General features: G+C 45.6%; 1 protein-coding gene across 11 annotated transcripts in view; it reads right to left on the bottom strand.

Annotated features, from left to right (window-relative positions):
- The window catches only part of sbf1 (SET binding factor 1), a 61,342-nt gene extending 47,746 nt beyond the window's left edge, over positions 1-13,596 (bottom strand). For 5 of the 11 annotated variants that reach the window (XM_074625980.1, XM_074625982.1, XM_074625984.1 and 2 more), the window contains exon 1: positions 13,334-13,582. In XM_074625980.1, coding sequence (XP_074482081.1) covers positions 13,334-13,388 — 55 coding nt within the window. In that variant the 5' untranslated portion in view covers positions 13,389-13,582. Of the gene's footprint in view, positions 1-13,333 lie in introns of all 11 variants that reach the window. The other 6 variants (XM_074625986.1, XM_074625990.1, XM_074625989.1 and 3 more) reach the window with 3 other exon arrangements.
- Positions 13,597-13,897: the final 301 nt, after the last annotated feature.

The following is a 13,897-nucleotide window of genomic DNA, read 5'->3' as shown; positions in this document are numbered from 1 at the left end:
CTGACTGACTTTATCTGACCTTTTTGAATTCCCAAAATAAATGCTTTAATATTTCCTTTCAACACTGAAGGTGCCAAACGTGAGACATAAAAATAGCCCCTAAAAACACATTACAATCTGTGTTTGCTGCTGGAAATATACTGGCTTCATTCTTCATGCTGCACAGTGTGCCTGCAGTGTCTTACACAGCTTATAGGAACGACTGTAGGTTTTCAAGAGACAACACTTAGGTCTTCTGTTCCCCTTTAAGACTTTTAATCTTAATTTTTAAAGACTTAATAAGTTTTGTAGACATGTGACTTGTGCCCTTTTCAGACAGATCTCTTTAACTGACACATTCAGACAGGTGTCCAATATGTAAATAATGTCCACAGCCTCCGTCCTTTCCATGCTTCCCATTCATTGTCAAGCAGCCATGCAATGCATTCTGATAACGTGGCGACAGATTTGAGAGCCGGAGACGTCCTCATTTGCATAAAGTTCAGTTCTAGGCTACTTTATGCAAATCAGGGGGCGTCCAGCAGTGCGACTTGCCGCCTCTGGAAACACCCTAGAAACTTTTAAACTAAGCATCGTTGATGCTAAATGAAGACAGATTTAGCATGCTCGTATAAAATGTTTTCAGAGACACATTTCGGAGAGCGATTTTCAATATACGAGAGAAGAAAGTTTCCAAAACGAGCCGCCATGCTGGTTCGGGTTAGAAAGCTGGAGCAGCAGCCCACGGAGGGAAAGCGTTCGTCCAATCAGGTGCCGAGTGCCTTGTGTCTAGTGGCAGCCCATCAAGCGTCCAACGCTGGGAAGCGAGGCGATCCCTGTGGACATGTACTGTTACAGTTTTGGTGACAAATTTTAAACTTTAATGTTAATGATTTACCGTTTAACCGTTAACTGACAATAAGAATTTGGACCGATTAATGTTATCAGTTAAATGGTTAAAAGAAATATTCAAAATGAAATAAAAAGCTGAGTAAAACTCAGAGAAGCGGCGAGGAGAAGTGAGCCTGGGCTGAAGTTGTCGCTAGCTGCAGGGCGACCCCCCTTTCGCTGGCAAGCAAGACACGGGAGGTTGGCTCAGATCTTGAGCAGTTGTAGCATTCATTCACCAACAAATAAACTGTACACACACTGCTACTGCTACGTTCACAGCTATTACGTTACTGATAACTTGCATACTAACAACAAGGTGGCTTGTTAACCTTACAGCACCCCTGAATGCAACGCGCTTGTCAGTTAATGATCGGTTAATGAGTGTTGACTATCGGTCAGAAGTAAATTGAAAATCCAGCATCCCTATCCTTAACTAATGACGATCGTGTGCACGAGAGATGCTCGCAACGTTTCTCACATTTCATCAGTTAGTACACCAGTTTGCCACAGACCCAAAATAGCCCACTTTGACGGAGGATTCTGCTACCAGTCAGTCCGCCAGTATAAGATAACTCTCACTTAATTCCTATGTGTTCACACGCTGTATGAAAAGTGTTTTGCTGGATGTACATTTATTATTTTTAAAAACGGATGTGACATGAGAAGAATCTCCTCAACATCACCTCACCCACAGCGGTTTTATTAAACTCATTTCCTGAGTGAATGAAATAAAATAAATAATATTCCTGTGGTCTTAATAAGGCAGAACACAATGTACATTTAATCTCTCTGTGCATAGTTCACCTTGTGCAGCAGCAGCAGCCTTTACATTAGCAGCACGTTCGGACTTGTTCGAAGGTTTACAGATATGCAACCGGCAAGATTGTAATCGTGACATTTACATTCTGCACAACTGACTCAGAGGCTATTTCAGACATGAGACTGACGTGTAAAAAGGGCTATAATGCAGCATGTGGAGTATTTTTTGATGATGTGACGACATTAAAACGGTACACTGTCTGCCTTTTCAAGTACTGTTCGTACTATTTTTGTGAAAGCTTAATATGTTCATCATAAAAGAAAAGCTCAATGGATGATGTAATATTTCTGTCATATCTCTCTCATGAGTAACCGGGAGTGTCCACAATAATCTGAGTAACCTTTAAACAACTCAGGCCTCTTTCAGGGGGGGAGGGGAGGACAGCCAAGACGTGCCGTAAATACAGTACAGTGATAACATCAGACCAGGTCTGGAGGACCCATAACGATCCTTTAATCTGCAGATTCAAACCAATCCCAGGCTACACATGAGATTAGAGCACAGTGGGTGTCTGGGAGGCAGATTTCCTTTTTTTCTGAACGACAGATTTGACCCGGAGGCATTAAGATGAGACTTAAGCTTCTACTGCTTGTCACTCACCCGGTGTTTCTGCTGTATTTATTTAGCCACCGCAGAGAAAATTTAAGCACTTAAAATCCCATTAACATTAGTAACTAAGCCAATAACTTGATTAAAGAGCAATAACATTGCATATGCTAGTGTTCATCCCATGCGTACACATTAAGAGGGTGTTGCAGTGATACCTCAGCCTCACACAGCCAACTCTACTAATCCTAACAACCCCCTATCTTCAAATCAGAAGTGCTCCGGACACGCTGGAATCACCCCGCGGGGATCTGAACGATTGCTTCCCGGAGCACCGACACGCTGACTGAGAGAAACACTGACTCAGCCTTTTGTCCTGAGAGGGGACAGAGACATTCTCTGAATTCCAGGGAAACCATCAAAGCACCAAGGAGCAGGGCATCCCTAACACCCTCACACACACCCTCACACCCTCACACACACACACACACACTTACAACTACAGGAATCACCATGTTTAGATGAATATTTTGGTCTTGTCCTTTATCTAATTTCAACATGGGGTGGGCGATATGACCTAAAATGTATATCACGGTATCTCTTTTGTTTTTTGCGGTGACGATATTACAAAATTAAAAGGGATACCCCACTCAAAACATGATTCTACCTCTTCTCTTTCTATTGGCAATGTAAGGCCACATATCTTAAGAAAGAATACAAATATTTTTTAAAAACATACATGTTTATTGGCTCCAAATAAGATTGGGCGGCTCATCTAGAGATTCGCCCTGTGTCGTCACACACCGTCGTCACACACCGTCGTCGAACACCGGCGTCACACACACACGCTCTGTCTCTCGACCGGACACTCGCTAACGTTACGCCGTGCTCACAAGAGTACGCCAGGCAGACAAACAGCTGACAGCCTCGCAGCTAAACTAAAATGATGTGGTGGAGACTTACTGGGACAATACATGCAGTGTCATAGCTGCTACAGTAACTCTCCCAGACGGGTGAACCAGATGACTCAGTTGTCTGTTGTGCTCAAACACTGCAGCTGGTGATAAATGATGGATTTAACCTGTTTGTGCATCGGCTTATCAATGCAGCTGGACGGCTTGTTAGGCACTAAAACCACAGCACCGCTGCATGAGACGCACTAATCCTGTCGGTTATCGGTTAAAAAAATAAATATATCTAAATAAGCATCCCTGATCGGGTGTTGTATCTCCTTAATCTGTGTGCGCTAAACCAAAATGTGTGTGTTTATCACGGTAATGACAGTATTGCAAAATCCATGTCTTGGCCGCACGTGACGATGACACCGGTATACCGCCCACCCCTACTTCAACTAGGGATGCACTGATACCGATACCAGTATCGGGTCCGATACTGTGCTCATGTACTCATACTTGTACTTGCAAAACGGCACCGATACCACTTACGGCAGCGTGACGTTAACCTCTCGTCACCATCTTTCGGGTCCTCACGCTCCGCCTCCCAGGCGCTGCGGGCGAGACGGGCCGGTGGTGCAGGGTCGAGATCCCATCTCAGCCGGCGCACGCCAACCCTCACTTTCATTGCTCCATGGGGTTTTGCTTGCACCCTCTGACTTGCGCGTGCGTTAGACTCCTTGGTCCGTGTTTCAAGACAGGTCGGGTGGGTTGCAGACATTGCTGCAGACTCCTGGCGCCTTTTACGTGACCGAGCCCCGCCCTGGGGGCACGATGCGGTTGGCCCGGTGACACTTTGGCCACGGCCCCGGCAAGTACCTTCGCCCCGAGCCTTCCCAGGCCGACCTAGAGCCGGTCGCGGCGCACCCCCTCGTATGCGTGACTCCCCAGCCTGCCGTGTGTCGCTCACATCCTCCACCTGGCTGTTACCGAGGGTCTTTTGGCACAGAGAAGTACTAGTATCGGTAATCGGTATCGACGAATACCCAAATGTAAGTGCTTGTACTCGGTCTGAGAAAAAGTGGTACCGGTGCATCCCTAACTTCAACAATAAAAAAAGTGTCCTAAAATGCTTATATAGACAATGTGTTGAAAATGTGTCTCTACATTAAAGTGGATCCGTGTTCCCTTCGTTGAAGACCACCTTAAGAACAGGAAATATGATTCTAATTGCAATGAATCTTTTAAATGTGCACGCTACCTACTTGAACTGTGTATCTCTCAACCTACATCTAGGGCAAAAGACCAAGCCCCCCCCATCCCCGGCGGTGCAGATCACATTTACTTAGCAACAGACACACACACGTAAAGTTGTCCTACACAGCCTCGGATTACGTTTTGATTCTACAGAGTATGACAGAAGAATACGTGTCTGCCGACAGAAGTGGTCCACGGGTCGTGGGTGAGTGAAGAAGCATGTGTGTGAGTGTGTGTGTGTATCTGCATCCCAACCCCCAGCACACACACACTCTCTCCTCTGTATCTGTGTAGTAGGAATGAGGGAATGAGGGAATGAGGGCAGCGTTGGGGCCCTGGGGCCACCGTCTCCCTCATGAATAACAAGTATTCAGCACAGCAGACAGACTTTTGTAATACAGCCACACACAAACACACACACACACACACACACACAAGGACGAGGGCAACATCCCAACAGTGATTTGTTGGAGGTTCTCCCTGACTACAGCATGATAACAGCTGTCTGTAAAGGCTGCAAACGGGGTTTCCTGTTCTTTGAATTGCATAATTATGATTTATAAAAACAGTTTGTAGTTTTTACTGCCATAATAAAGCTGACATATACATATATGCATACACCTGAATTTGGTGCCAGATAGTCGAAAGTTTGGCTGCTCAACTACTCAAATTTAAAACGACCGCAAATCAGCACCTTCACCCCAAAAGAGTCACGAACTGGTCAATATGCGCAAGCGTTAACCGCACAGGGGGAGGCAAACGTTGCCATGGTAACGCAGCAAACACACAGAGACAGCCACAAACATCCAGGCAGCCATCTGAATGGCAGACGGGAGAGGAGCCCACGCCAACACACACACACACACAAGCGTCAGTGCACCACAGCAGCAGCAGCGACCCAGCGTCACTCTGTCCCCCCTATGAAAGGCAGATTGTGAGGGCTATTTCTGGAGGGCCTGAAAGGCTGCAGCCCTGCTCTGGAGCGATGGAGGAAGTGGCTGCCCACAGGCAGGCACTGCTGGCAGCATCACACACACTCCTCTCTCCTCCACTCACTCACTCCGTCTTGCTTTCAACCGGAGAGGTTTCTATTTCCCCTCCTCGTGTAGGCCTTAGCTTGCATTCACACTCTACTGAACGCACCTGTGAGCACGACATGAATTAGACACAGTTTTGTCACGATAACGGAAATCCTGACTAAGAACATCTTGATGGCCGAGGGGTTTAAAGCACCGACCATGAATCACTACGTGATTTGCTGTCGCATGCATAATGCATAGAGTTGTTCTGCTACTGGTATCAGTATGCATCCAATACTACCCAAAATTCGGGATCGGGTTTCGGCGAGTACGCCAGTCTATGCACCGATCCAATACCATCATTTATTAACCTACAAAAAAATCAACTTGTTTAACAGGAAATCAATCAAATCTTTGCCGCTCCAAAACAGCAGCCTTCACTGTGCTGTCGCCCTGGATGTATCAGGGCTGCCACTGGCAACTACTGTTTTAGAGCAGCGAAGAAGAACTGACTGCAGGTAGTTTGTCACGCAACGATAACAAACAACAACAGTGCGGTGCAAGTGGAGAGTGTAATGCAGTGGAGAGTGCATGTCATTCCCTATCTCTCACTTAATTTTCTGTAATTTCTCTACTGTCGACCAATGACATCAAGTATCCTAAAAAAAAAGAAGTCTGTGCGGGTCACATGGTTAACAAGGCAGAAACGTGCTGCCTTCATCATCTGTGCCATCCTGTCTGCTGAAAAAAGACGCGCTGGCGTATATGGACTCGCAGGTGGCGCTGAAGACATGGACAGTATGGCTTGTCCTTTTTGCAGAGAGAATTGGAGGTAAGCTAGCTCCGTTTTGCTATATCTGTTGTGCATTGTTATCTTGATAGCTACGCTCTGATTACTTTAAAAAGAGGAGAAAAATGGCACTGAGGTTTGGGAATCGGCTCGTGGCTCTGCTTCAACTGTGCGAGAGCCTGTGGACGGCCGACCAAAATTTCTGACATGTCAGAAATTCATCCAACTGTCTGACGGCCAGTCAGGAGGAATTAATCAGTCCTCAGCTCAAAATCAAGGCCAGAAACGAGCTAAAATCATACAGTGTATACCAGCTTAACTCAAATCTCAGTCAAACTGATCAATCTGGTGATAAAAAATTTGCTTAACACCCAACTGACAGACAACAATCACTGCTACTGAACGGTTCCAGCCAAGAGTTACAGCACACTGCTTGATGGCTTCTTGTTTTATTTACTGTGGTATCATAGCACCCTTAAACCTTATTCATTGTTAGCAATGTCACAATTCTACAATCATGAGTCATGACAACACTGTACGGCAGCAACAGAGACAACCTGAGATTTTGTAAACACAAACAGCCAGCATGCACGCTCAGTCCGCCCTGGCTGCACCTCTTTGTGTCCTCACTTGCCTCTAATGTTGTGAATTGACTGCAAGCTGTCGGGGTGTGTGTGTGTGTTGTGTGTATGTAGAAGAGGCTGGGCTTCAGTGGAGGATTTGTGTGGCAGAGCTGTCACTCCAGCCTGAAAAACAACCATTCTGCGATGACCAACACTCTCAAAATGCACCGCCAGAGGCACACAGATGGAGCTACAATAGAGCCTGTATGTTTAGCATGTGTGTGTGAATGCAAGCGTCTCCTCACTGTCTTGAATGAGACCGCCTCACACACACACACACACACGCCCCTTTCCTGGTTTTCAGACACACAGGGGGAGACAATCTGGCTTCTCGCTCTAAACACAAGTCTCCCTCAGGTCCTCTCCCAAGCTTCCTGTTTGGGCCTCGGGCTGCAAATCCACTTGGTTGCTGGGCACTCGGCGCAGCAGAGGAATCGCTGTCAAAACACAGCGACATGCTGTGGAGTTTCTCAAGAGACCCCTCGCTAGGAGGACCACACCCCGGCGGCGGCAACTATAAACTCTTCCCGACCCGCGATCAGCCATCTTGGCTCGAAGTAAGATACACTGATAGAACTTAGCATCTAGGTTGAGCACAATGTGAGCAACCTGACACCTTAGAGACAAATGTAGAGGGTGAATGGAAGATTCACGGCTCTGCCCTCCAGGTTAGCATCTGTTAAACGAGCCAAACTGCCAACAACAAGGAACAAGAGCATCTAAAAATCATAGAAAAGTAGGTAAGAAAACAGTTCTGCCTGCAGGATGTTCTGTTAGTAAACACCCACAAGGTTTCTGCTGGTGACGGCGCTCTGAGAGGGGAGGGGGATGAGCGGCGCTGATGTCAGCCCTGAAAACCTGTCAGGGCCCACGCTTGCAAAACATTCCACTGACTGAGTGACAACCGGCAACCACTCACACACACACGTAGACAGGATGTATGAAATATTTAAACACGAGGAAACGCCACTGTGCTTCAGAATTCCTGGTATTCTTATGATCGAGGATTCTTGATTCGTAGCCAAGTGTTTTCTTTAAAGTCATTTAGCAGAACGGCTGGAGAAACATTAAAACACAAAACTAACATCAAAAACTGTCGTACACATGCACAAGAATTTAGAAATCTGTCTTCTACTGCATGTTTTCAAGAGGAACATGCACACATATACTATATCAAAATTGCTCTCCATCTCTTTTTGGAGCTTTGCAATGATGCAATGATGTGTGAGGAATCAGACAAAACTAGAAGAGCATACATCAGACCGGCACATATGCAAAAAGTCAAGGCCGCGCCCCCTTTTGGGGGGAAAGAAAACCAAAGGTCCTATAGACTTCAATGCAATTAGACGCATGTTTGGTAGAAGTTAGGAGATGCGTTTCAACTTCTTCTGGTTACTCTGTAACCGTTTATGAGGGACACAGCATTGTTTTCCGGGTATTGCCGGTCTGATGTATAAGACAGTATCAGAGGTAAAGATTGTGCAGAGGCATATTGATCTAACTGCAGAGGATGAACTTAGGACAGTAATGATGGCACTGATGATAACGATGGGAATAATCTCATTGAAGCTCTTGGAGATGTTTAACACAAGGTAACGTTGCAGTAAACAGTGAGGCGGCAGTAGTGGGGCAACGCCAGTAATCATCATCAGCCCCCTTAAGTGTTTGGTTTTACGAGGCAAAGGGAGCCTTGATCCATTAGAGCCACTGTGGCTTTTAATGTCTGGTTCCCAGATGCTTTTTACAGGCTTGTTCTGCTCTACGTTGCATTCAGAGGCAGGGTAGAACAGGAAGGAGACTTTCTGCAGAGTGTGCAGTGTCCACGTTATAACATCCTGTAGTCAACCCCCTCTGAAAAAAAAAATATATATACAAGGTGCAATAAGTGCATTGAGAAAAGTGACGTGAGTTACTCCAGCATCATCAAGATAAAAGCCTGTTCCATGCCTGCTTTTAGCCACAGAGGGCCTGTCATGTTACAATTTGCCTCTTCTGAATAAATCATAGGCAAAAAAAAATCCACTCTGTAGAAAAGACTACCACGTTACAAGCTGCATGCTTCCATTGGAGAGGCGGTAGGGTTGTCACAAGAACCGATACGACAGTACTCGTTTTCTTCGGTACCGAAGGTAGAGAACCATGCCTGTAATGGTCATTTGGTACTGGAGCGGAGGTACTGGAGATGCGATTCTTACGGATCTAATGGGGGCAGTTTACGCTTACAAGTGTTCTCATCTGCCGTGAAATGAAGGAAGAAGAAGAACGCTGTAACAGCACGCAAAAAAACAACAACACGAGATGTGAAAGATGGCAGCTGCTGCAGCGCTACCTCCGCCTCAAACTCGTAGAGAAAACAAATAGCAAGAGTCGGGTATGGAAGTACTTTGCGTTCGTGGCGGATTTACAAGGAGTAATAATAGATTTGCAAAAAACAGTATGTGGTGCAGTGACGGTGCCGTCGTACTTTTCTTTCCAAAGGAGGAAATACATCGAATTTAGCTAAACACCTCAAAGACAGACATCCAGACAATATTGTTTGTTTTAAATACCTGAAGGCTACATGCCACTGTTCTGTTTTGCAATGTTAATAGACGTTTCTTTTTATTTATTACTTAAAAGGGACTGTTTGTAAGAATAAACACGTTTCTCTCTGCGGAGCCCCGTCACTTCACAAGACACGGGAAACCTCTGTTGGTCTGGAGGAGCTGCAGCAGTTATTTCTGCACAAACGTCCACTGTACATTCACTAGATATTCTCAGAGCTACGAAGTCTTCTGCAGTGTGGAGTGTGCGCGCATGCACGTGAGATGTGGAGCGAGCTGAGTGAAGGGAAGCAGGCAGAGGAGCAGAGTAAAGCAGAGACTCCGGCCCTGGAGACCAAAGCCACGGTCTCCACCGCCAACTTCGACCGCGGCCAACACTGTTTAACAGACGGGCTTCACTAGATACACCCAAGAGGTTTTGGTGCTTCACTGTAGTTTGTGTTGGAGTCTGAGTCTGAACAGCGTAGAAACACGCGAGCGCGTATGGGACACCGACCCGCAATGATTTATACGTGTCAGAAGTTACAAACAGTCCCTTTAAAGGCTACATGCCTCTGTTTTTTGTAATGTTCAAATGTTTTAATAAAGGAGTGCGTGTTGAATTACATGCCTCTTTTTTGTGTTTTTTTTTACAGTGGTATCGAATTGGTATCGAGAATCGCGTAAATTCACTGATATTGGTATCGACCACTAGATTTCTGGTACCGTGACATCCCTACTGTCATGTTACAATTTGCCTCTTCTGAATAAATCATAGGCAAAAAAAATCCACTCTGTAGAAAAAGACTACCACGTTACATGCTTCCATTGGATAGGCGGGTTGAATATTTCATGATTAAACGGGCCATTATACTGCACAGATCTAGGCCAAGGCTCTGGCTGAAGGGAGGAGGGGGGGCTCAGATAACGGTCCAAACCCTCCGTCCCAACAACACAAGAGAACAGGGCTCCGGTCCGAGGGGGCTCAGGGAGGGGCAAAGCCTTCTGGGTTAATCCACACAAAACACAGACAAAGAAAAACAATCAGCAAAGGACAAGCATTGATTTACAGTTTAACAAATAAAGTGTAAGCTGAAATCAGCAGGATTTTAGTGTCCCAAGTTAACTGCACCAGGACCCTGCAGCCACAGCACACTGCTGTCCAGCTCCTGCAGGCGCTGTGTCTCAAGTTTTGCTTTTAAAAATACCACTTTTAAATGGTTACACTAGTAAGATTTTTAAATGACAGAAAACTGGAGAAGATGCAGCTGAATATGTGAATAAATCCAACCAGGAAGGGGCAAAGCCATCTGGGTTAATCCACACAAAACACAGACAAAGAAAAACAATCAGCAAACTCCACTGAGGACAACAAGCATTGGTTTCCAGTTTAAAAAATAAAGTGTAAGCAGAAATCAGCAGGATTTTAGTGTCCCAAGTTAACTGCACCAGGACCCTGCAGCCACAACACACTGCTGTCCAGCTCCAGCAGACTCTGTGTGTCAAGTTTTGCTTTTAAAAGAGCTAGCTAGGACAACAAGCATCGATTTCCAGTTTAAAATAAAGTGAAATCAGCAGGATTTTAGTGTCCCAAGTTAACATGTCCAGGACCAGGACCCTGCAGCCACAACACACTGCTGGTCCAGCTCCTGCAGACTATGTGTGTCAACAAAACACCACTTTTAAATGGTTGCATTAATAACATTTGTAAATGACAGACAACTGGAGGAGATGCAGCCGAAACTGTGAGTCTTAGGTTCTCAGGATTTAAGTGTCCCAAGTTAACTGCACCAGGAACCTGCAGTCACAACACTGCTGTCCAGCTCCAGCAGATTCTGTGTCTCAACTTTTGCATTTAAAAAATACCACTTTTAAATGATTGCACTAGTAACATTTGTGCATGACAGACAACTGGAGAAGATGCAGCTGAAACTGTGAGTCTTAGGTCACCGCCGACGAAGCAGCCAGCAGCCCCCCATCAGAGCTAGCTAGGACAACAAGCATCGATTTCCAGTTTAAAAAATAAAGTATAAGCAGAAATCAGCAGGATTTTAGTGTCCCAAGTTAACTGCACCAGGACCAGGACCCTGCAGCCACTAACCCAGGACCCTGCAGCCACAACACACTGCTGTCCAACTCCAGCTGATCCTGTGTGTCAACAAAATACCAATTTTAAATGGTTGCATTAATAACATTTGCGCATGAGAGACAACTGGAGAAGATGCAGCCCTCCTTCAGAGCCAGCTAGGACAACAAGCATTGATTTCCAGTTTAAAAAATAAAGTGTAAACAGAAATCAGCAGGATTTTAGTGTCCCAAGTTAACAGCTCCAGGACCAGGACCAGGACCAGAACCCTGCAGCCACAAAACACTGCTGTCCAGCTCCAGCAGATCCTGTGTGTCAAGTTTTTTTTTTTTTAAAACACCACTTTTAAATGATTGCACTAGTAACATTTATAAATGACAGACAAGCATTGATTTCCAGTTTAAAAAATAAAGTGTAAGAGTAAATCAGCAGGATTTTAGTGTCCAAAGTTAACTGCACCAGGACCAGGACCCTGCAGCCACAACACTGCTGCTGTCCAGCTCCTGCAGATCCTGTGTGTCAACTTTTGCTTTTAAAAACACCACTTTTAAAAAGGTCATGCATTGATTTCCAATTTAAAAAATAAAGTGTAAGCAGAAATCAGCAGGATTTTAGTGTCCCAAGTTAACTAACCCAGGACCAGGAGCCTGCAGACCAGGACCCTGCAGCCACAACACACTGCTGTCCAGCTCCAGCAGCCTCTGTGTGTCAAGTTTTGCTTTTATAAATACCACTTTTAAATGGTTGCACTAGTAACATTTGTACATGACAGACAACTGGAGAAGCTGCAGCTGAAACTGTGAGTCTTCTTAGGATTTTAGTGTCCCAAGTTAACTGCACCAGGACCAGGACCCTGCAGCCACAACACACTGCTGGTCCAGCTCCAGCAGATCCTGTGTGTCAACAAAACACCACTTTTAAATGCATCAATAACATTTTTAAATGACAGACAACTGGAGAAGATGCATGTGAAACTGTGAATCACAGCCCACCAAGCAGCCTGCAGCCTGCAGCCCCCCTTCAGAGCTAGAAATCAGCAGGATTTTAGTGTCCCAAGTTAACATGTCCAGAACCAGGACCCTGCAGAAACAACACTGCTGTCCAGCTTCAGCAGATCCTGTGTGTCAACAAAATACCACTTTTAAATGGTTGCATTAATAACATTTGTGCATGAGAGACAACTGGAGAAGATGCAGCTGAAACTGTGAGTCTTAGGTTCTCAGGATGTTAGTGTCCCAAGTTAACATGACCAGGACCCTGCAGGACCAGGACCCTGCAGCCACAACACTGCTGCTGTCCAACTACTGCAGACTCTGTGTGTCAACAAAACACCTCTTTTAAATGGTTGCACTAGTAACATTTGTAAATGACAAACAACTGCAGAACATGCAGCTGAAACTGTGAATAAATCAGTCTCTTACCAAGCAGCCTGCAGCCCCCCTTCAGAGCTAGCATCTAGCAAGTTTTGCTTTTTAATACACCACTTTTAAATAGTTGCACTAATAACATTTGTGCATGAGATAGAACTGCAGAAGATGCAGCTGAAACTGTGAATCCCAGCAGCCTGCAGCCCCTTCAGAGCTAGCATCTAGCCAGGCTAACATTAGCATGTAGCTAATAAAGTTAGCTTTAACTTTGCTGTCAACAGATTAAAAACTTTCTTTTTACTAAATACCATAAAACACACCCTGTAGGCTCAGCTAATGAGGTTGTGCATTCAACATGTCCCCTAACAGAGTCATAAAAGCTGCACACTAGTTGTCATGTTAGCTTATTTAAGTCCCACTAATCCCCAGTGAGGCCTGCTCATCCTCGGCCTAGAGTGGAATGCTAACGCCCGGCTGACTGCGCCTAGCCTCGGTCAGTAGTGCTAGCAGCCTGTTAGCTCGGAGGCTAACTGGACCCACCTCGCTTGTCGATGTCGTATCCGACCACCAGGTAGTAGTCCGCGAGCCGGGCCATGCTGAGCTCACGGTGCGGAGTCTGGCTCAGTAAATCCTCTGCTAGTGGTCCGGTTACGTGCTGCCGGTGGTAGACTCATGACGGGAGACTGAAGCATCCTTCCAGCTGCACCCCGCCGCCATACTGTCACAGTCCTCCCGGTGCTCCGGTGCTCCGGTTCTCTGGTCCTCTGGTGCTGCTGACAGCAGAGAGTCTGCGCACTGAGAGGAGCTGCAGGGAGGGGCCGCGGCTCAGAGACGGAGCTGCAGGGAGGGGCTCTCTGAGAGGAGAGGAGAGGAATGCATCAGGGCCACATACAGGGGAAAATATAAATCTGAGATATAGAGAATAGAGTCGTAATATTATAAGAATAAAGTCAAATTTAAAATGAGAATAAAGTCGTTATATCATGAGAATAAAGTCATAAGTTTAAGAGAATAAAGTTAAATATTTACGAGAAAAAAGTCATAATTTTATGAGAATAAAGTCATAATATTACGACTTTATTCTCATAATATTACGACTTTTAT

Source organism: Sebastes fasciatus, chromosome 23 (assembly GCF_043250625.1).
Source record: "Sebastes fasciatus isolate fSebFas1 chromosome 23, fSebFas1.pri, whole genome shotgun sequence".
Taxonomy (NCBI): Eukaryota; Metazoa; Chordata; class Actinopteri; order Perciformes; family Sebastidae; genus Sebastes; species Sebastes fasciatus.
The sequence above is the reverse complement of the archived record's forward strand: the minus strand, read 5'-3'. Positions and strand labels throughout refer to the sequence as shown.